This window comes from Myotis yumanensis, unplaced genomic scaffold, assembly GCF_028538775.1.
Source record: "Myotis yumanensis isolate MYYU_CA2020_CCGP unplaced genomic scaffold, mMyoYum1.0.hap1 SCAF_10, whole genome shotgun sequence".
In the NCBI taxonomy this organism is placed as follows: Eukaryota; Metazoa; Chordata; class Mammalia; order Chiroptera; family Vespertilionidae; genus Myotis; species Myotis yumanensis.
In genome coordinates this window covers 57918069-57942028 of record NW_027223761.1, presented here as the reverse complement: position 1 = coordinate 57942028, position 23960 = coordinate 57918069, and the positions used below count along the sequence as shown (strand labels likewise).

Genomic DNA, 23960 nt, shown 5'->3' with positions numbered 1-23960 from the left:
GGGAATAAATCTGCCATGTGAAAGGTGCCCTTCCTGTACCAGGAGAAAGAGAGACATCCTTATCACCAGAGATAGGGGATCAAACCTTGTTGCTTCCTTCTATTTCACTACTGCAAGCCCAAATGTCTTTGTCTCGTGAATTCTCCACAAATGTATTGTTTCTTTGCCTGCTCTGGTCACTTGAGTCTCATATTTATTTGTTTTCATTTTTGTGGGTTGTTTTTTGTTGTTGTTGTTAATCCTCATCCGAGGATATTTTTCCCATTAATTTTTAGAGAGAGTAGAAGGGAGGGAGGCAGGGTGAGGGGAATAGAGAGAGAGAGAGAAACATGGATGTGAGAGAGACACATTGATTGGTTGCCTCCCCCACACACCCTAACCAGACCTGGGGATCCAACCTGCAACCCAGGTACGTGCCCTTAACAAAGAATTAAACCCGTGACCCTTCCATGTGTGTGCTGATGCTCTAACCACTGAGCACACTGGCCAGGTCTTGAGTCTCATATTTTTTAAGAGGCTCCTGTACATACAAAATTAAATTCCTCTTTCTCCTATTGATGTGTCTTGTGTCAATTTAATTATTAAACCAGCCAAAGAAAGGAAGAAGGGAATTTTTTTTCTCTCCTACTCCTCATCTCCCAGTGGAAAATGCTGGGCCTGCAGGGTCTGGTGCCTCCACAGCCCACAGGCCCGCAGCCTCTCCTCACGCTGGGGTATGGTTTTCAGGCAGACTCTCCCTTTTTCTGTTTACATGACATGCATGCTGTGAGCGAGTGGCAGTCTCTGGCTCCGGTCCTACCTGCCGTGAGTTGCCATGCTCCCCAACTCCGCAGGGGATGCGGGATGTCCAAGGCCCACTAAGTCAGCAATGAAGCTGGGTCTCAATCCAGCCCCTGGACTAGCTCCCCACCTTGCTTCATGCTCCGACACCAACTCGGCCGAGCTTGTACATCAAAACCTCAATGCCAGCTGCTCCCTCTCTGACTTCACCCTGCGTGGGTCCCACCTGTCTCTTTTAGCTACTAGAGCAACTCCCAGACGTGATAGCAAATAAGTCTGCAGAGCCATTTCAGCCTCTTACTGGAGCTCAGTGTTCCAGATGCAGAAAGGCCAGGCCCCAGCAGAGCCAAGGCCCTGGGAGGCCTGCTGTTTCCTCTTCTCTTCTCTGCTCTTGTGTTACTCTACTCCTTCGGGTTCTCACTGACCATGTAAACGTAGCCTAGTGGTTGGGAAGACAGGTTGTAAGTCTGAATGGAACTAGATTTGAATGTTGCACCACAATTTACCAGCCGGGTGACCTTGAGTTACTTTATCTTCTCACCCCAAAAATGAAAACGATAGGCTGCTACAGCACGTGCTTTGCATCATTTGTTTACAAGTAAAAAAGCCTGACTCACGTTGGGTAAACCAAAAAAGATATATAGCTTTTCTCACTGAATAAGAGCTCTGGAAGTGGTGACTAAATGCATTGGTCAATACGTCAATCATCCCTCCCTGACTCTTGGGGCCTTTCCCCCATCTTATTGCCTCATGCTTATAAAACGACTGCCGTCACTCCAGATATCACCTTTCTATTCAAGGCAGCCACATCTCTCCTTTTAAACAGGAAAATAGAAGGCTTCTCAGTAGTCCTTGTACTGGACTTCCTAAATCCCGTTAGCCAGAACTGGAGCATATGGCAACTCTGACCGCAAGGAGCTGGCAAATTGGAGAAGAGGGTTGTCTGTATTTGGTTAGACCAACCAGAATTCATACATTGCAGCTCAGAAAAAAAAAAAAAGGCAGAATTTACGTAGCTATCAAGTGTGATACTATGATTTAGTATAAGAAATACATATTTGATCTTCATCTTGTTGCTGGCACAGAGCTCCAAACCCTTAGAAATTTCCTAAGTGTTGGGAGTGATAAGGGTTCTTTTGTTATGTTCATGAGGAAACTTTTGGAAAGCACCTAAACTGGGGGGCTTGTTGCCCAAGGAGCCAACCATGTGATTAGAGGATTGGAACTTTTAGTGACCTCCTTCCCACCCCCAGCCTGGACAGGGCTTGGAGAGTTTCCAGGCTGGTGAATGTGCGGAGACTTGAGGTGAGCGGTGCTCCTGGGGAGGGTGAGGAAGCTCCTCACCCTGTCCCTTGCTCCATGCATCTGTCCCATTTGGCGATTTCTGAGTCATATCCTTTCCTAGTAACCCAGTAATCCATTAACTCAAATGTTTCTCTGAGTTCTGTGAGCTGCTCTGCAAATTAATCAAACCCAAGGAGGGGGTCATAGGAACCTTTCATTTACAGTCAGTCAGAAATGCAGTGAACAGCCAGGGCGTCCACTGGGGTGAGGAGGCTGTGGGAACTTCCAGTCGGTAGCCAGTTGGTCAGAAGCACAGGTAACCTGGGCTCTGCGACTGGCATGTGAAGCGGGGGGAGGCGGTTTTATGGGACTGAACCTGTGGAATCTGATGTTATCTCTGGGTAGATAATATCAGAACTGAGTTCCATTGCAGTCCTTGTACTGGGCCTCCTAAGTCCTGTAGGAAGTCCAGTGGGACACCAGTGCGTTTCCCTAGGGAGTTAGTAGTGTGTGGGGAATCCCCCACCTGACACACACACAGGAATTAAGTCTTAGAACCATTTTACTAAGAGGTAGGTCTGGTTAAAGGGTAGGTAACCAATGGGGTTGGTTTGACACAGAGTTGTAGTAAGTTTTAAATTTAATAATATTTGTAAAGTGCTTAGCACAGTGCCAGACTTTTAATAAAAAAGTATAGCCATTATTACCAAGAAAACATAAATTGCCAAAGATGGTTGGCCATGCCCTACATGCAATTAAATATAATATTTACAAACTAAAACTTCAAGCAGAACTCAGCTGTGCTGATTTCTCAGTGTGTCCTCACCCCCACCGGCTCAGGACTTGCTCTCTGTCATTCTTTCATGCACAAATATTTATTAAGTACAAAGTTAGTGCCAGATACAAGGGCAGATATGAGGGACAAGCTTTTCCCCAGACTCGATGGGGTTCCCAGGCTTCAGACATTTCATTTCCATGCCTTTTGTGCCTATGTTCCCTCTGCTGGAACCTCAGGCCGGAGCTCCTACAGGCCCACAGAACTGCTGCTTTTTTCCCCACAAAATAGGAACCCGGATGATGGCTTTAACTTGGTTAATGGCAGCACAGTAAACTATGGCCAAGCCCACAACCTCACTTTTAGATCTTAGATCACTTGGACGTAAATGCAAAGAAGCACACATCCAAAGAGCTAGTAGGGAACGCTTCACAAAGCTCACACTTCTCGGGGTGCCACACCAACAGCTCCCCCAGATTCTGTCATCTCATCATCACCGGCATCAAATGTTTGCTGCGGATGGGCATGTGCAAGCTAAATTCCCTGTGTTGAACCCCAAGAACACTTCAGATTTGTAGTACCTTCATTTTCAGCAGTGAGATCCTGAGCCCTCATCATCTTTAATTTATTAATGAAGGAGCTGGGATCTATAAAGGAAGCTATTCACAGTATCAGCCCTGTATACACATTCTCTCATTTAACCTTCATGAACCACTTGAAATACTGGTAGGTAGGTCAGAGGATTCTAGTTTACAGATGAGAAATCTGAGGCCCAGAAAGGTGAAAGGACCTAAGATCACACAGACTGTCGATGGCCAAGCCACAGCTGGAACCTGAGCCTCCAACGTCCAAAGCCAAGCACTGTCTCCTGGGGCCCTCACTACGTGCAACCTTCGGGATAAGGTAACTGTGATGACTATTTTCATGCAGTCTGAGTAAAAGGTTTTTAGAGAAAGATACTATCACACTATGATTGTGGATTTCAATTGCGTATATTTCCTGTCATTACTTTTATCGAAATGACAAAATTGCCTAAGTGCCTTATAATTATATTTTCTACCCATTCTGTTCTCCCTGCCAACGGGCACCCCACCATCACCAGCGTGTGGTGCTTTTTGCTGCAAACAGGAAGCTACTGGACTTGTGTTAAAACAAGCTTGACAAGAGAACTGCAAAGACTCACTGAAGTGGTGTTAGAATTAGTCCCAAGGCTGGCTGCCTCATCTCAGTTCTCCTTACAGGGAGAGACCCTGCAGGTACCAAGGACACATCAGGAAGCATATCATGGAGAGAGAGGAAAAGAAAAGGACGAAATAGCCCATGGGCTGAACCATGGCCTGGAGTTAAAGCACCGAGTCAGGTAAATACTAGGAAGACGTAAAGCAAAAAAATCCTGAAATGAAGATGGTGGACCCCCGTTTCTCATCACCTTGTTCCTGAGGCAGAGATTACAAAACGGAGTGTGACTGACCTCCCTTGGAGCTTGGCAAGAGGAAGAAACCAATTCACTGAGCATTAAAAGTTCCAGGGATTTAATAAGCATCAATTTATATAATCCTTAAACAAGTCTTCAAGGCTAGCATCACTAAATGTGAGAAAAACTGAGGCTCATGGAGGCCTAACAATTTGCCCAGTATTTCAAGTGGTGAAAGTGGAATTCAGATTAGGTGTATCTGACCCTAAGCCAGCTCCCCAATTGCTATAATATAGCATCCTTGGTAGAGTTGATGGTTTGGATCTAACTGTAGGGCTTCACAATGACCACTCTTACATTTTGTTTTGTTGGATTCAATGCATCAAGGTCATGTTTGATGAGGCTTGTCAGTCACGTGGGTAGCTCTACATCCTAGCTTTGCGCCATCTGCAAATTTTTTTAAATGTTTTATTGATTTTCTACAGAGAGGAAGAGAGAGGGACAGAGAATTAGAAACATCAATGAGAGAGAAACATCCATTAGCTGCTTCCTGCACACCCCCCACTGGGGATGTGCCTGCAACCAAGGTATATGCCCTTGACCAGAATCGAACCTGGGACCCCTGAGTCCGCAGGCTGACGCTCTATCCACTGAGCCAAACTGGCCAGGGCCCATCTGCAAATTTTATAAATAACAATAAGTGCCATTGAATTGATGTGGTGGTGAAGCATTTGATTGTTGACATAGTGTATTGATATAAAGTTGTTGACAACTTCTCTTTCACCCCTTGTGCTGGGTTGCCTCTGCCTCCTGCGTGAAAGAAATAAAGAAAGGTATAGTGCCCTGGCTGGTGTTCTCAATGGTTAGAGCATTGGCCTGTGCATGGAAGGGTAGTGGGTTCGATTCCCAGTCAAGGGCGCGTATCTCAGTTGTAGGTTTGATTCTTGGCCCTGGGGTGCATACGGGAGGCAACCTATCAATGTGTCTCTCTCACATCTCTCTTTCTCTCTCCCCTCTCCCCTCTCCCTCCTCTCCCCTCTCCCCTCTCCCTCCTCTCCCCTCTCCCCTCTCCCCTCTCCCCTCTCCCCTCTCCCCTCTCCCCTCTTCCCTCTCCCCTCTCCCCTCTTCCCTCCTCTCCTCTCCCCTCTCCTCCCCTCCCCTCCTCTCCTCTTCTCTCTCTCTCTCTCTCTCTCTCTCTCTCTCTCTCTCTCTCTCTCTTCTTTCCCCTCCATCCTCAGGTGAGGATTAAAACCAAAATTAAAGAGAAAAGGTATAGCCCTGACCGGTTTGGCTCAGTGGATAGAGCGTCGGCCTGCGGACTGAAGGGTCCCAGGTTCGATTCCAGTCAAGGGCATGTACCTTGGTTGCAGGCACATCCCCAGTGGGGAGTGTGCAGGAGAAGGCTGATCGATGTTTCTCTCTCATTGATGTTTCTATCCCTTTCCCTTCCTCTCTGTAAAAAATCAATAATATATATTCTTTTTTAAAGAGAGAAAAGGTATAGCAATAGATTGTCACAATTACTATAACCCACATTCACTGTGTTCTATGCTCAGCTGAATTGTTACTACCTACTTGGTCCAACCAAATTGCAAGCATGGCCTCCTTCTACCTCCAGGAAAACTGAAAGGAAGCCCTGTACCAGGTCAACCCTGAAAGAGTTCTGAAATTAAACCTTGCATGATGTCTCAGCCCATTGTACTTATGTCATTGTATTTACTAGTAATACCGTGTCCAAAAAACAGGGCTTATCTTAGAGTCAGGACCGAACAGAAACACCCAGCAGGTAGTCTAACCCTCTAGAGCAGCGTTTCTCAACCTGTGGGTCGCGACTCCTTTGGGGGTCGAACGACCCTTTCACAGGGGTCGCCTAAGACCATCGGAAAACACATATATAATTACATACTGTTTTGTGATTAATCACTATGCTTTAATTCTGTTCAGTTTGTAACAATGAAATTGGGGGTCACCACAACATGAGGAACTGTATTAAAGGGTCGCAGCATTAGGAAGGTTGAGAACCACTGCTCTAGAGCCTCACAAGGAAATTTTCTCCATCATGAAAATTGAGTACAAGGGCTTCTTGCAAGAAAATTCAGTCCTGTTACTTGTGAATGTCCCAGTCTTTCTGGAAAGCAGAGTCACATGGCACCATCTTTGTTTCTTGCCAGGACCTGCTGTTAACATCCACTTTCTCTAGGACAGACAGATGGGTGCCTGCTGTTTCTTCCTGGAAAAAAGGAGGTGAAGGGGCCAAGCTATGGGTCACAAAATACTTTGGGCAGAATCACAAAGCCCGGAAAGCACAGCCATAAGTGAGAATCCTCTTTTTGGTGTGTGTGGGAGGAAGTTGGGGGTGTACAGTGACCAACAATATTCTTAATTTGAGAGGGACTAGACCAATGTGTTTGGGTGAAGTACGGCAAACTGAGTGTCAAAGGCTGTGGAAAGGGACATAGCTGTTTGGTCCATTCCATTACCAATGACTCACTTATTTGTTTATTCACTGCTCATCCATTCATTCATTCACTCAGTTCTCCATCAATTCATTTATTCACTCATTCTACAACCATGATTGTGTATCTACCACATCCGTAGACAGAGAGCAGGGAAAGCCCCACAGGTGAAATATAATCCCTCTGCTTCATGGTAAGAGCAACAGCAACCCATGAAGGGTTTACCTTCTAGGTGCCTCTTCTGCTTTCTCTCTTTTGCACACACCTTGGCAAAGGTTTGAATTCTTATAACCACAAATAAAAATTGTACATATTTAAGATGCACAACATGATGTTTTGACATGCATACATTATGAAATGATTACCACAAAGTAATTAACACATTATCACCCTCTCATAGTTACGTGTGTGTGTGTGTGTGTGTGTGGTGTGTGTGTGGTGTGTGTGTGTGTGTGTGGTGTGTGTGGTGTGTGTGTGGTGTGTGTGGTGTGTGTGGTGTGTGTGTGGTGTGTGTGGTGTGTGTGTGCCTGTGGTGTGTGGTGTGTGTGTGTGGTGTGTGTGTGCCTGTGGTGTGTGGTGTGTGTGTGTGTGGTGTGTGTGTGTGTGGTGAGAACACGAGATTTACTCTCTTAGCACATTTCAAGTATGAAATACATTATTACTAATTAAGCAAATCCTCACTTAACACAGACAATAGGTTCTTGGAAACTGTGACTTTAAGCAAACTGACATATAATGAACCCAGTTTACCGCACGCTAATTGACATAAACAAGAGTTAAGTTCCTACAGTATATTTCTGGTCGCAAAAACATCACCAAACTTCTAAATAAAGACACCAAACACCTCTCATATTAAACACTGAAGTAAATGTGAGCTAGACATACATTTAAGAAAGATTCTTAAAAAACAAGTAGGATCGTCATTTTTCAACCTGCTTCCTCCAGGGTCAAGATGGCCGGAGCCTATCCCAGCAGCTCAGAGTGCAAGGTGACAGCCCACCCTGAAGAGGACACCCTTTCATCCCAGGGCCCTCTCACACACTCACTCAGACTGGGACCATTTAAATGCGCCAATTCACCGAATATGCACATGTTAGGGATGGGGAGGAGACAGGAGTCCCGTGAGAAAACCCACATAGACATGAGAGAATGTGCAAACTCCACACAAACTGCCTTAGCTGGGAATTTATTTCTTCCTCTCATCAATGTTATAACAAAGTGTTGAATGAAGCAATATTATTCAAGGACCTGATATATAGTCATTAGGTCTCCAGAATTTATTCATCTTATAACTCAAACTTTGTATCCTTTGATCAATATGTCGCCTTTTTCCCCACCCCAGCCTCTGATAACCACCATTCTACTCTCTCTGTTACTATAAGTTTGAGTTTTTTTTAGATTCGCCACATAAGTGAGATCATATGATATTTGTCTTTCTGTTAATGGCTTATTTCACTCAACATAATGTCCTTCAGGTTTCACAGTAGCTTCTAAATACACAGTAAGAAATATCCATTAATTAAGCCAATACTATCTGCTGAAACAGGTAACTCCCTCCTCCCCCAAATCCTAGTAGTGTAACATATCAGAGGTTGATTTCTCATCCTCATAGTGACCCAGTAGTAACTGGGGATGGGGATTCTAAAGGGTGATTTAGGGATTTGTATCGATGAGGATTGCTATCTTCAAATAGAGTTTCCATGATTGTCCTGGGTTCTGTATTTGGACTCTAGATGGCAGATAGCAGTGGCTCTCAACCTTCCTAATGCCGCAACCCTTTAATACAGTTCCTCATGTTGTGGTGACTACCAACCATAAAATTATTTTCGTTGCTACTTCATAACTGTAATTTTGCTACTGTTATGAATCATAATGTAAATATCTGATATGCTATATGTGTTTTCCAATGGTCGCGACCCACAGGTTAAGAACCGCTGGTCTATGGGGGGGGGGGAGAGAGAGAGAGAGAGAGAGAGAGAGAGAGAGAGAGAGAGAGAAGGGGACTACGTGGTGGGTTTTTGTGAACAAGCCCTAAAAGGGCTTTCATCACTTCTACCAACATGCCATTGCGCGGTGGGCCCTGCAGTGGTAGGAAGCAAACAGCATGCAGGTTATTTAGCAGCAAATTCTTCAGGCCAAAGAGAAAACCCCCACATTATTTCTATCCAGAAAATCCTAGCTGAGCAGGGAAACAGACCCAGAGGCCTGTGCAGCTATGACACGTTACTCTCTTCAAACAGCTTTTCCTGACTCAGTATGAGGAGTTCAGTTTATAAAGCTGATGAAAGAGGTTTGTTAAAAAGTGCCATGGTCTGGGTTTACCTATATGGCAGGAAAGCCTGTTCTCAACAGACAAGCATTCAAATGGAGGCCGGCCTGGGTCAGAGTTAGGTCACAGGGCAAGGAATGCAGACAGAGCATCAGTGACTGAGTGTCCACCACCTCTCCACACTCCACCCGCTGGGGCCAGTTCTCGTTTGCTGGTTGGCTCCTGGGACATGTTTATTCGGATCAGAATGGTGGGTAATGAGTATAACCAAAAAGGCTGAATGGGCCTAGCGTCTTCACTTCTGAACCGACAGAGAGTGACAGGGAAGAGGCAACGTCACAGGATGGGAAAAAGAAGATAAAACAAGCACAGGATGAGTTCATGCGTTTGTGAGACTTGAGGATGATGGAAGACCAGTTTGAGAGGGACTGCTGCGCAGGAAGATACCGAATGCTAGGGGAAAAGGATGAGACAAAAGGAAAGTTTGATTTTTTTCGGAACATTTTGTTTCATGAAGACACTGAATAAGGTTTGAACTATTTTAATTAATTTTTGGATTAAAGACTTCTGTTATCTTAGGTGTGACTCCACACCAAGGGGAGGCAGTTGAGCTACAAAAATGCTACATCGTAAGAAGCATGGGACTTCAGTCCAGGATGGAGGACATGGTACTGTCGTCAATAAATAATTGTTAAATGAAATCTCCCTTTAGCAAGAAATATTTTTAGTACAGATGACATCCACTTCTTTCTCTTCATCTCAAGCTTCCTGATGTTGTAGCTCTAGAGAAAAAAAAAGCTTCAGCCAACAGCAATCTTAGCTCTCTGAGATCAATGCAAGTGACCCTCAAACTGGGCCACTTATGCTACCACTTAAGTCAATTTCTTGTTCTTCTCTCATCAGTGTTAGCTTGTGCTCCAAGTCTTATGAAAGGAAGCAATCACACTACCATGGAGAGAAAAAGAAAATCTGTCTGCTAGGAATCCTTTTCATGCAAATGGCAGAAATTCAACTTGAATGAAAGAGTTAGAAAAGTCATGGGTGTGCTGCAGGGTCTTGGTGATATCATTGTAATTAGCTAGTTATTCATAATAGAAAAGGAGCAAAAGGGAGGCCACAATTATAGGCATTGACATTTGGGCAGCTTCACCAGGAAGCTGCAATTTCACACTCCCCAGGCAACCCCTAGCCCATTCCTTGCAGACCATTAAGGGAAGGAAGTCACCAAAGGGGAGAGAGACCTATGCACAGTGAAGCTGAGGTATCTGGGGAAGGCGCCTGTCAGTCATACCTTGGAAATTGTGATCATGGGCCAGAATGGACGTGTCCAGTGCAAGCCCATGAAAATTTTGGGGAATACATAATCCCCCAAACAAAGAAATTCTCTTTTTTGGCTCTTGGCTCATGGGGCTCTCTTGTTCCTGCTTCCTTGCATTCCCCCATGTGTTTTCCTTAGCCATGTGGCCTGGTGGACCCACATGCAATGGGCTGATGGACTGCAGCAGGGAGCACAAGCTAAACCAGCCTGATGCTGAACTGGACCATCCCAACACGGAATGGAAACTCTGGACACTGGCTGATTCTAGCCCGACTGAAGCCACAGCTACACTTCTTCCTTGGTGGGACGAGGGGAAACGGGACCTTGGAAACTCAGGGGTGTAATTCCACAGAAATAAAAAATCACTTATTCTCCCACACAAGTCTCAGAAATTCCTTTTTCTCGGGATATCACAAGAATTCCACTCCCATGAGCAACAGGTAGTGATGAGGACATCTCCCCACTAATAACACTGGGAATAACTAAAGCCAGGGAACAAAATGCTGCCAGGACCTTTTCTTCACACCTGATAACAGTGCTTTGCTGTACTCTTCCTCACTGAAAATTAAATTTCTCTACCTGGCTGACAATGTGAACTTTTAAAAATTACTTTATTTTATTAGTTTTATGCTGTGGCACAGATTAACCTGATAAAATTTTTTAAAATATATTTTATTGATTTTTTACAGAGAGGAAGGGAGAGGGACAGAGAGTTAGAAACATCGATGAGAGAGAAACATCGATCAGCTGCCTCCTGCACACCCCCCACTGGGGATGTGCCCACAACCAAGGTACGTGCCCTTGACCAGAATCAAACCTGAGACCCCTCAGTCTGCAGGCCGATGCTCTATCCACTGAGCCAAACTGGTTAGGGCAACCTGATAAATTTGATCTCATGTCCAAAAACTTAGAGAAGGATCTCATTTGCCCAGTTTAGGTCAGGTCCCATCCCTGTAAACCAAAAAACAATGGCAAGAAGTGGGTCCCGAAAGAAAAGAGCAGCTTCTCCACATGAAGGGAGAGAAGGGAGGAGCAGTCTCCTGAAGAAGGGGATGACCAAACCCAACCCAGAAGCAGCGTGTATGTAAGTAGGTGTAGTGACGGGTGTTCATCACAAGGTGAGGACAGAAAGAGACAAGGAAAGGGCAACAGGGTCTAGTTGCTAGTCCCCTCCCTTGCTTCACCGACTGAGAAACCAAGGCCCATGGAGGTAGATTCGAAGAGAGAAAATTTCTGGATTTTCACCAGGGAAGCATGTGTAGTAATAAAACAATATCAAAATATTAAAAGAATTTCATTCAAACACTCACCAATAATAATAGCATTCACTGGGAAGGAGAAGATAAGAGGACCATGAGAGTGAGGAGAATGTAAACCTTCACTAATTCACATCCTTCATCAGGATGGTTCTCTAAACTTTCATCAGCTGGTGGAGCTTGTTTAAAAAATGAACGTTCCTGGGCCCTGCGCCAGGCCGACTGAATCAGAATCTGAGGGGTAGAGTCAGGAACCATCGTTTTAACAACTGTCTGAGGTTATTCTGATGCGGGGATTCTTTATACAAACGCTAGAGAAACACGGCCCCAGAAAGAGCTCTCCTCTCCAGAGAGTTGGCTGGCTTCTTTAATTTAGTGCCAGAATTTGACAAACAGATCGCTTTATGGCCAAGAGGCATTAAAATGTAATAAAGTTTCCAAAAATGAAAAAATAGATTGATGAAAGATAGATGATAGATAGAAAAATAGATAGATGGATAGATGGATAGAAAGATAGATAGATAATAAGTAGGTAAAAGAAAACATCTTGAGGAGATAGTCATCAGGTTAAACTCTAGTCTTATAAACCGGAGTCATCGAATAGTCACAACCATTGACATTTCCCAGATAATCACGTCTTAAGTAAACATAAAACATTTAAGAGCTTCGCATAATATTATGTCATATTGATTTATAATAGAGGTCACTGAAAAATCACAAAAATTCACTTTTCTAGAAATGGCAGCTGCTTAATCGTTGTATTACCAGAAGGTAATTTATCCATTGATTCTTGAAAAATTTATTTCCCCTCCCCCTCTCTATCTTTTCATTTGTGGGCACAAGGGCATAAGGAGTCAGATATTTGCCACCTCAAAACTATTTAATTTCCACCATTTTCTATAAACTACAAAATGTTCTGAACCTGCCAATCCCTTTGTGCATTTTCTCAGACATTTCCAATGCAAGACAAAGACAGAAAGACTGAAACAAATCTAGGAAGATGTATACTTATTTTCTTTAGTGTATGAAATATAAACTGACCCAAGGGCATTCTTTAAAATTGAAATTGTATAAGAAACAATTCACCAACCACATTTGCCAAACTCATGGTTAATAGAGCTGTGGGGCGTCAGTAAGATGGGCAAACCAAGGCCCTCCAGGCATAGATCATGTAGTAATAAATAACAGGCAAATGAAGAACAGAAAAACAATTCTTTTAAAAAGGTGAAAATCCATGAACCTGTACATCACATACACATTAACTCTTACAACTGACTACACCAGCCGTGGGCAAACTACAGCCCACGGGCCGGATCCAGCCCGTTTGAAATGAATAAAACTAAAAAAAAAAAAAAAAAGACCGTACCCTTTTATGTAATGATGTTTACTTTGAATTTATATTAGTTCACACAAACACTGCATCCATGCTTTTGTTCCGGCCCTCCGGTCCAGTTAAAAAACCCATTGTGGCCCTCGAATCAAAAAGTTTGCCCACCCCTGGACGACACAAAAATTCTGGGGTTTCCCAGAATTTCTCCTGATGTGCTTCTTAGTAAAAATGAGTCACAGGAGAGAATATTTCTTACCAAAAATAAAAAATAAGTCGCTAGTTCACTTACCCCTGGCAGGCTACCGTGTTCCAGGCACTGCAGTGACGGCTGTGAAACGGGCAGACGTGGTCTCTACTGTTCAGGAGCTTCCAGTCAGCAGGCAAATCCAGGGCAGTGTGGCGTCAGGATAGGGGTAACCAAGGGCTGTAAGAGCACCAGGAGGGACACCCAACCTAGGCTTCAGCCTCCGTGAATGCAGACCGCTCCAAATCGAGACCTAAAAAATAAGGCGTCAGCTAAGGGAAGGTACTAAGGGTGCTGAGAGTAGGGGAGAGGTCTCCGTTGAAAGGGGAAAGCATGTGCTACCGTCTGGAGCAAGAGCCATCCCAGAATGATGGAAGTATTATAGGTAGTTCAAGTTAGCTGGAGTGTGGGACTCTGTCTCTTTCTCTCACTAAGGATAGCATTGTGGTTACGATTCTAAGGCAGGTGTGAGCCTGTAGGCAGGCATTCACAGCGACAGGGGGTAAGGTCCAGGACAGAAGCATGGAAGACCCCAGGAGAACACCTCACTAATCCTTGGGGACAAGGGAAGCTTCCCTGAGAAGCCCTTCATTCTTTGAGCTGAGGGACAAGTAGGAATTTCCAGTCACAAAGGGTGAGCTATGAGAAAACACCCCCACGGAGAAGCCAATTAAGAAAGCAGGACAATAACTGATGCCAGGTAAGGAGTGCCTGCCACGCAGATGGAAGGACGGCGGATGGGGGTAGAAAAATACGTAAGGACCAGATTAAACAGGGTCTGTGTGCCATGTTAAGGATTTGGGATTTATCTTAAGCCTAGAAGGGTCTTTTTTTAAAAAAAAATTTATTTCAGAGAGGAAGGGGGAGAGAGAGAGAGAGAGAGAGAGAGAGAGAAAAGAAACATCAAGGATGAGAGAGAATCATTGATCAGGCCGCCTCCTGCCCGCAACCCAGGCATGTGCCCTAAGAATCGAACCATGACCTCCTGGTTCATAGGTCGATGCTCAACCACTGAGCCACACTGGCGGGGCCCTAGAAGGGTCTTAAACATGGAAATATTGTAACCATCTCTGCCTTTTAAAAAGACCCTTCTGAAAGAAAAAATCCTACAAATGCTGACTCTAGTTAATGATATGCATGCTTAGGAGGAAGCATGCAGATGTCTGCAAGCTCCTTTGAAATGCTTAAAAAATAAGACTGATGCATGACTAGAGGGCAGGTTGGTTGGCTAGAGGTGTGACAAAGAAAACAAAGTAAAATGGTAATGGTAATGCTAAGTTGTGGATCCACTGTAAATTTCTCTCAACTTTCCTTATGTTTGAAATTTTTCATAATCAAATACTCTGAAATAACATAGTTCTGGCTGCTGTTTGGATAAAGCGTTAGAAGGAGGTTGCTTCCTAATTAAGGCAAGAGATGACTATGGTCCAGACAGTAGGGGGAGAAACAGGGATAAGAGAATTTGAACTCAAGAGGTATTTAGGAAGGTCAATCAACCGCTTTGGTGATGGGATAGATGTGGAGGGAAGGAACAGGTGGGGATAAACAATACTCCTCTTTCACCTGCTCTCAATACAAACCAATTACAAGTTGAGACATGGATGATCAATAGATCTGGGGACAAGAAGGACCCAAATGGCCCACTAAGAACTCTAACTCAGCACTCTGGTCAATGCGCTCAGTGGTTAGAGCAGCTGTGGGCAAACTACAGCCTGCGGGCCAGATCCGGCCCGTTTGAAATGAATAAAACTAAAAAAAAAAAAAAGACCGTACCCTTTTATGTAATGATGTTTACTTTGAATTTATATTAGTTCACACAAACACTCCATCCATGCTTTTGTTCCGGCCCTCCGGTCCAGTTTAAGAACCCATTGTGGCCCTCGAGTCAAAAAGTTTGCCCACCCCTGGGTTAGAGTGTCAGGTCCCACACATCAAAGGGTGGAGGGTTCGATTCCCGGTCAAGGGCACGTGTCTGGGTTGCAGGTTCGATCCCTAGCCCCAGTCGGGTCAGGTACCGGAGGCAACCAATCGATGTATTTCTCTCTCGTGGATGTTTCTCGATCTCTCTGCCTCCCCCTCCTTCCCTTCTACTCTCTCTAAACATCAATGGAAAAAACATATCCTTGGGTGAGAATTAATAAAAAACAAAAACTCTGAATCACTATGTCCCCCCAAGCTGGGCTCTGCCTTCAGACTCTTACCAGGAGACTGGCACTCCTTCTTCGCTCTTCTAGTCTGTTCTCAAACCCAGTGGGCTGCAGCACTGCGGGCAACCAACCACCTGTGCGGGGAACAGAGGGAGAGTCATGTGCTGTGGTCTCAAACCAGGGAGGCCGCACTGCTTCTGCTACTGCTCCTCCTGCCTCCCCCTCCCCCAGGACCCTCTGGATGCGGCTATAGCTCTGCTCCTGACAATTCTGTATTTTGTTTTGTTTCTTTGTGGGTTTTTGTTGTTTTTTTAGCAAAAGTAAAGTTTTATTACAGAAGAGCTCCCTGCTGCTGGAGAGAAGGGACCCAAGCGGGTTGCCCTGTGGGTTCATTTTTATAACAAAATTGTTTGGGATCAGCAGCTTCATCCACAGCCAGCCTTGTTCTATCAGCTTTCCGTCAGAAAACTGATTTCTCTGCAAGACTCAATCACAATAAGACACAAAGGAGTTTTCCTCGAATGCTGCACCCGGCCTCTCTGGGGGGATGTCACCCTGATGACATCTGAGAGGCAGGCTCCATAATTTTAGTTCATTTCCTACAGCCTTGTCCTAGAGACCGTTAGCAAATCCCTCCCGTCCTTCTCCCCTCCATGTGAGGGGTGTTTACCAGAGGACCTGTTTCCCGTTCCAGTAATTGCTTCCATGCACATCCACCGCCATCTGAAACTTAACGTTCAACCCAAACTCTCGTTCCTCGTCAAGCCTTAGAGCAGCGGTTCTCAACCTGTGGGTTGCGACCCCTTTGGGGGTCGAACGACCCTTTCACAGGGGTCACCTAAGACCATTGGAAAACACATATATAATTACATATTGTTTACAGTAGCAAAATTACAGTTATGAAGTAGCACCGAAAATAATTTTATGGTTGGGGGTCACCACAACATGAGGAACTGTACTAAAGGGTCACGGCATTAGGAAGGTTGAGAACCACTGCCTTAGAGTTTCCTGAGTATAGATGACCCTTAGACGGCACAGGTTTGGACTGCCCAGGTCCACACATACACAGATTTTATTCTATAAATACAGTTAGCCCTTCCTATCCTGGATTCAACCAAACACAGATCCGTTGGGAGTATTTTCACACTCCCAACTGCAGATTCCCAAACACAGAAAAACTGTTTTCCGTTCGTGGCTGGTTATACCTGAGGACGTGAAGAGCTGACTGTAGTTAAATTGTGGGCGAGTCAAAGTTACATGTGGATTTTTGACTGGGGGGTGTGGCGTCAGCTCCCTTAATCACCCCCATGTTGTCCAAGGGTTACCTATATTTGTGGGGACTTGAACAGGGCGTGCACACCTGCTTTTCCCCTGCGGAGTGGGCGTTCCTGGGAAGAAAGCCGCGCCACAGGAAAGCCATTACCACCTGATGTCAGGCCCTACAATGGAGACTCCTAACTCTGTATAAGGCAAGGACCTGGGAGCCTGGGCTGGTAATTGTAAAGACAGGGAGGAAAAAAGGCCTTTATTTTCCTTTGCTGTGGTTGTCCACAATTTATGAGAAGCACCTGATCATTAAACCCCAAGATTGTTAGCTCCTCTGGTACAAAGAGCCCCTCTGTTCAAACTGAGGGACAAAATAAGCTACTTTTAAGGCTACGTTCTTGCATACCCCTCCTCCCTGCTGTTTTTACAACTCGGAGATAATTAGTAGACAGTTCCCTTCCCTTTCCCTTCAAACAAGCCTCTTTTGAACTCTTCATAACTTTTGCTCTAAGAATGTTTTAGAGGCTTTGGGAAAATACTGATAAGACACGTCTCTAGGACATCTGCCCCTGCTCAGACTCTCTCCTGAAGAATTAACAAAGACACCCCCCCCCCAAGTCTGCTCAATTTCAGGCCCCAAATCCTCCTCCTTTCCTTGTTACCTATCAGCAGCAGCTAAGGCTTTAAAAGGGGGAGCCTTCTATTGATTAGCAATGCACCAGCCCTTTCCCTTTGGAATAAGTAAAACAAACTTCCTCTCTCTCTCTTTGTAGTTGTGACTTCTTTCACAGCCCACACCACTGGCCAAAAACCCTAACAATAACCATCACTGTTCCCAAAATAAAGCCAACACATGCTTCCCGACTTACAATCTGATTAAGTATTTTTTATTGTTTTAGAGAGAGCGGAAGGGGGAGAGAAAGAACCATTGATGTGAGAGCCAAACATCAATTGGCTGCCTCTTGCATGCTCCCCACCTGGGACCAAGCCTGCAACCCTGGGCATCTGACGGCAATTGAACTGGCAACCTTTTGGTGCAAGGGACGACGCCCAAACAACTGAACCACATGAGCCAGGGCCTTTCTTTAAAAACAGACTTCACCTGAGACCCAGACAGCATCTACCCCTCCCAGAGCTGGAGAGCTCCCTCTCACCTGGTTCTTGTGCATCAAATATGGAGTCGTGTTTACCTGAGTTCAGACTCTAGCTCTGCCACTACTCCGCTGAGCGTGCTCCCCGGCCCACCCCCACGCCCAACCCGTTAACATAGGAAGAGCATTCACTTTAGGGGTGGTTGAAAGGAGTGAGCCAGACCATATGTAATAACATTACTGATAGGTCCTTAAAAACAGCAACGTACGCAAAATGATGGATAAAGAAACCAATTACTACAGGCTAATTGATACAAACCAGAGTTAAGTTCCTACAGCCTCTCATTAACGTTATAATAAAAATGTTTAATGAAACATTAGTTGGCGGCCTGCTATACTTCATAGGACGATAGTCACTGCCCACTAAGGGAGACCATTACATGGGTTGTGGAGGGACTTTTTTGGTTTTGTTTGTTTTGGCTTTGGTCATACATTTAAATTCCCAAAGCCTCACTTTATCTCTGTATCCCTGTGCTGCTGGGTCTGCTCTCCAACAGGAACCTTAGCTCCTGGGGGCTGAGAGAGGTCACCGTTACTGTTACAAACCAAGTGGTAACTACGCAGGTAACTACGCAGATGAAGGGGCAGGTGGAACAGGGCAGAGAAAGAAACGCTTCCGAGGAAAACAAGATAGGAATAAAAATCATTAAGACTTACCCTTGTCAGGCATGATGCCTATAGTCATTTCCATGAACTTTCTTTTTCACTTCTTTTTCCCAACAATCCCATTGGAACAGCCCCCTTTATAGACATGAAAACTAACACCTGGAGAGTTGAACTCATTTTCTCAACGGCGTCCAGCTCGCAAGTGGCAGAGCTGAGAGCGGAATCCAGCAGCTGACCACAGAGCCCAGGGTCTCACACTGTGGGGCCTCTGTTTCTCAGAGAAAGCAAAGCTCTTTTCCAGAAACCCTGGGGCTCCAGCCACAGGAGGGCCCTACACTAGGTAAGACCAAGCTGATGCCGCTTAACTGGAGCCACCTGGGGTTCCGCATCTGCACCTGGAGGAGTAGGAACTGGAGTGGGTAATAAATGGGCGGGTCGTAGAGTCTGCTCAGCCTCACAATCTCTGGAGGTGGAGGGAGCGGCTCCTGCTGTGAAAGTAAGTATGAAAAAAAAATACAAACTAGAAGGGTAGTATGTTTCCTCTTTTTACCTGGTTCTTTAAAAATACTCCATGCTTGAAACTGGTGCTGAGCAGAGAGAGCAGCCTTAGGTTCGGGCCTGGAAGGTGGGGTTGGAGTCTCCACCAGGAATATTTGAGATACTAAACTTGGGCGAGGTCAAAGCTTTTCAAGTTCACTGTGATGGGTCCACCGTTGGTTCCTGCACCTCATGCTGGGCTCTTCCACTCTCTGGGCTTTAGCTTCCGTGTGTATATGTGTGTGTGTGTGTGTATGTGTATGTGTACGCGTACGTGCAGTTGTTGGGGGTGGGTGTCAGACCTCTAAGGCTTATTCCACCTGCCTGACATGTTATGATGCTGCTTCAGATACAGGTCCTAGGAGCAGCCAGAGCATCGTGGTCTCTTGAGAGAGCCTTGAAGCTTGCCCTCACCCCTGGGATAGGGGAGAGAATGGAGATGTCTTCTCTGTCACAAGAGCGGGTGGGTCTTCTCTCCGCAGTGGCCATGGAGTGGTGGTGGCAGCTCTTGTTAGGGCTGTGGATAGTCACGCCCATCTGGGCTGGGGACAAGCGCCTCAATGTCTGCATGAAGACCAAGCACCACAAGCCGGAGCCTGGGCCAGAGGACCCACTCTACGATGAGGTACAGAGGCCAGACCTGGTCCAGGGTCAGGGCGGGCTGCTTCTGCCGATCAGGGAAGGGGCACAAATGCCAAGGTGGTTTCTGAACCCCCATCGACCCTGACTTGTTTGGTTCCTTAGGTTAGAATTTGGGCAAAGCCCCCTGGAGGGACACTATGACCTTTTGAGACCATAATTGCTGAGTGATTGAAAGTTCCTGTCTCTGAGCTGCCCGGCCACTCGGGGAGCAGGGGCAGATGGGGATTCCAGAGGCCCACCATTGGCTCAGCATAGATTCAAACAAACATGGTCCTCCTTCTCTAGCCTTCCTACCAACAGGCCCCATGGAAACATTTGACTTAAGTGACTCCTCCCCAAGCTCCTAAAGGCAATTGACAGGGATGTGGGAGGAGGAGCAGAGCTGGCATCGACATGGCATTTACTGAGCCCTTCTCAGCTATGGTTACCTCCCACTCGTGCAACCCCACATTCCCATGGGTCTCATGGGGTCCCTCTGCTGCCCCTCAGGAGTTGAGACCCTGGAAGTCATGCTTCTAGGGGACTGGGGCAGGGAGGTCAGTGTGCAGGTGTCCTTGGGTATCAATATTGACAGATTGTTAGCATTCCTTCTACACAGAGGGTGCTAGCCTAAAGGCATTGCACCTGCCCAGGTCCCCTTCGAGGGGACACATTTTCCTTTCTACCCTGGATACTCATCAAGCCCCTGCCTTTACCCACTACCGCCCCGAAATTCCTTTTGCTGCCTCTTCCCCTTTCAGTGCAGCCCCTGGAAGGGCAATGCCTGCTGCACGACCAACACAAGCTGGGAAGCCCACCTGGATGAGGCTGTGCTCTACAACTTCAGCCTGATTCACTGTGGACTGATGATACCCGACTGTCAGAAGCACTTCATCCAGGCCAAGTGCTTGCACCAGTGCTCCCCAAACCTGGGGCCTTGGATCCAGCAGGTGGGAAGACTGGGCTGAGGAGGCGGGAGGCACATCTGCGCAATGCCCTGTTCCCGAGAGCCTGAGTCCCAGGACACTAGCAGGAACAGCAAATGCTGTCCCCTGTGGACAAGAGCAGAGTCGGAGGCCGCTGTTGGGAAAAGGATGAAAGGAAGCTGCCTCGGGAGAATGGCCCTGTAGGGAGACGGGTCAGAGGAGCACAGTAGGATGAGGGACTATTTGAGTCCCGTCTTCTGTCTGTAGGAACGGAAGCTGTGTAGCCTGGGACAAACTGTTTACTCTCTTAGCCTCGTTGTTCTCAATGGTAAAATGCTCCTTAAAGACTTCGGAGGAGCGCGTGTTCTGATAGTTCCTGGCACAATAGTACCATTGTAGCTACTGACAGTCTTCAGATTTCAACTATCATTTCTTGTCTCTGGCTACCCATCCAGGTGGCCCCATGTGAGCAGGAAGAGCGAATTTTGGACGCACCACTCTGCCAGGAGGACTGCGTGCAGTGGTGGGCAGACTGCCGCACATCCTACACTTGCAAATCCAACTGGCTCCAAGGCTGGGACTGGAGTCGGGGTGAGTGGTGCTTGACAGAGCCTGGGAGGGGGAGGGGCGGGCGGGGGAGCAGGGCCCTGTAGGCCCCTGACCTGGGGGGGCAGGTGCCAGCCTTCTATGCTCCCCCAAGGCAAGGATGGGGATGTGAGGTTGGGAACAGTGGGAGGTAAGCTGTCTCTGCCTTAATCCCTACAGGGAAGAGCCGCTGTCCTGCGAGGGCCCGCTGCCATCCTTTCCCCTATTACTTCCCCACCCCGGCTGCCTTGTGTGAGAAGATTTGGGGCAACTCCTTCAAGGCGAGCCCTGAGCGAAGGAACAGTGGGCGGTGTCTGCAGAAGTGGTTCGAGCCCTCTCAGTGCAACCCCAACATGGCCGTGGCCCAGTTCTTTGCTAGCCCGGCCCCATCCTGGGAAATCTCCCACACTCTCATGGCCTTCTCTCTGTTCCTGCTATTCCTTTCCTGAGAGTCCCTAAGTCTCCCTCCCACACTCCCTCGGCTATGGGCCAGGCCCTGGCAGCCTCCTTCCTCAGTCCTGTCCTGACACAGAGCAGCACAGGTTAGGGGACTGGGGGCACTGAGGCTGCAGGAGCCGGTGCCTGAGCCTTGCACGTTAGTTCTAGACCACTCCACTGCTCTGCTCTGCCTTCCCCTGCCTAGAAGGCAGCCAGGGGTGGGGACTAACAAGGTCACTCACCCCATCCTGCCTTAAGGCTGGTGGTGGGCCCTTCACATCCAGGGAACACCACCCTTTCCCTGGCAGAGCCAGTGGTGACAGCCTGGGCTTCCCTCCCACGATGGGGTCAACACTAGCACAGCAGCTGAGCTTTCCTCTCTGTGACCCGCCCTGTCTAAGCTCTATGCTCAGGGAGTCAACTGCACCGAGAGGGGGCCAGTTTGCCTGCTGTGCTGAAGTCGGAGTTGGCTGTTACTTACCTAGAATGGTGACCAACTTCTTTAACGCATGCCAGGCCCTCTCATGATACCCTTCCACTGCTCTGGTGGGAGTGCTTTCAACACCCCCTTTCTTCAATAAGTGAGACACTGAACAAAAGGCCTAAAACCAGGGAGAGGATGGGACCACCCTAACCACCGGCTCTATTTTGCACACCAAGATTGAAGCAGCTGCCTCAACTGCTTTCAGCTTTCCCTCAGCACAGCCTTGACCCTTGGAAGCCTGAGTTCTGATACACCTTTCCTTCCTGACTTTTTGGCAAGCCTTCTGATCTTCATTTAAGACTGTCTGGGCTTCCCTCTCTGCTGAGAGGAATGAGGTAGTTGGACCAGATGCTTTTCACTTATAAAAAGGAAATGGAAAAGCCAGTAGTGCCATTGTCTGTGGGGATATAGTCTGTGCTTCTCAGGCAGTTCCATGTCCCAGAGAACAAGACTGAAGAGTCAGAACTGGGCTAGAGCAGGTGCCCCGGGGCAGCCTTCACATCCCCTTTGTAAGTGGATTGGCAGCCGACTGCCCTCTCGGAACCTTCTGGAGCCTGAAGCCCAGTAGCTTCCCAGCATAGGTGTTGTCTTCCCCTCAACCTTCTCTCTGATGAAGAGAGGCTTCTGATGTTTCTGCACTTGAGTTAGTTGGCTTTTCTAACAATTACTCATTCTTGTCAGACACCAGCAAGCCCTGCTCATCGGTTAAACTCCACCTCCATTCTTCCGCGCTCACCTTGCACATGCTCCTTCATGGAGCAAGCCCTGTGGCAGAGGGCACTGGGGTCCTAAAACCAACAAGAGAGCGTCCTTTCCAAGTGAGTGCTCAGAGTCTGGAGGAGGGCACAGACAGCAGTGGTGGTGACAAAGCACTTCTCCGGAAGTCTGCAAGAATGAGGGGTGGGGTCCTGGGAAGGCCTCACAAGGGGGTGAGGCTCAAGCCCCACCGAAGAAGGGTCACTTCATTGAGAACAGAAGGAAAATGTTAGACACAACCACCTGCGTTGCGTCGCCAAGGCATGAATTATCTGAAGCAGAACCTTTAGCTGCTCTTAATAAACTGTGGCTTCAAAAACACATGTAGGTAAAATTTCTTAAGAACTGAGCACTGTGTGAAATGTCTGAGGTTGTATGCTTGTTAATAAAGCTGAGAGTTTAATCACTTTCTTTAGTATTTTGGGGTATGAATATTAAAAGAGTATCCTGGCTGGTGTGGGTCAGTGGTTGAGCATCGACCTATGAACCAGGAGGTCACTGTTCAATTCCCTGTCAGGGCACATTCTGGATTGCAGGCTCGATCCCCAGTGTGGGGCATGCAGGAGGCAGCCGGTCAATGATTCTCTCATCATTGATGTTTCTATCTCTCTTTCCCTCTTCCTTAATCTCTGAAATCAATAAAAATATATTTTAAAAAATAGTCAAAGGATGGTTAAAATTGAGACAAACAAGAGTAGTTCTGGGAGCCCTAGTAACTGTTACTATCTATTGATCCCTTACTCTGAGCCTGGGGTTCTGCTAAGCTCCTAACGTGCACTAGCTCGGTGGAGCCTCACAAAAGCCTTGAGATATACTCCTGCGCGCCCATTTCCCAAATTAGGACAGAAGCATATGTAAGTCTGAAACCAAGTGAACCTGACCCCACCATCCCAGCTCATAAGGCTTACACCGAACATCCTGGTAAGTTGTTGAATGGGGCTGACACTGAATGGGGTGAAGAGAAAGGAGGCTGGCTCATGGCTGGTCATGGTCAGGAAAGAGCTCGCTTCCTGTCTGTGGTTGGAAGGAGTGATGGATTTTAAGTAGTGGAATGAAACTTTCAGATTTGCAGTTAAATTATATATTTTTTAATCAGAGTGACCCATGCACATGACTAAAATACTTATGTCAGAGGATCTCTAACACAGAGCAATAGAGCCTCAGCCAGCCAGCCCCTGGGGCCCAGCGCTCCTGCCCAGAGGCACCCATTATTAACCATATCTGGACTTAGCTATGCAAAACGTAGCTTGATTCATTCTCTCTCTCTCTCTCTCTCTCTCTCTCTCTCTCTCTCTCTCTCTCTCTCTCTCTCTCAGT

The 23960-nt window shown here is 46.8% G+C and overlaps 1 protein-coding gene across 2 annotated transcripts; it reads left to right on the top strand.

Annotated features, from left to right (window-relative positions):
• Nucleotides 1–19320: 19320 nt before the first annotated feature.
• Nucleotides 19321–21414, top strand: IZUMO1R (IZUMO1 receptor, JUNO). Of its 2 annotated transcripts, none has more exons than XM_070426891.1 (4): nucleotides 19321–19458; nucleotides 20216–20404; nucleotides 20836–20971; nucleotides 21146–21414. In XM_070426891.1, exons 1-4 carry the CDS (start codon nucleotides 19321–19323, stop codon nucleotides 21412–21414), a joined length of 732 nt encoding a protein of 243 aa, XP_070282992.1. The 2 variants fall into 2 exon arrangements, with proteins under 2 accessions (XP_070282992.1, XP_070282991.1); XM_070426890.1 differs by having other exon boundaries at nucleotides 20216–20420; nucleotides 20831–20971.
• Nucleotides 21415–23960: the final 2546 nt, after the last annotated feature.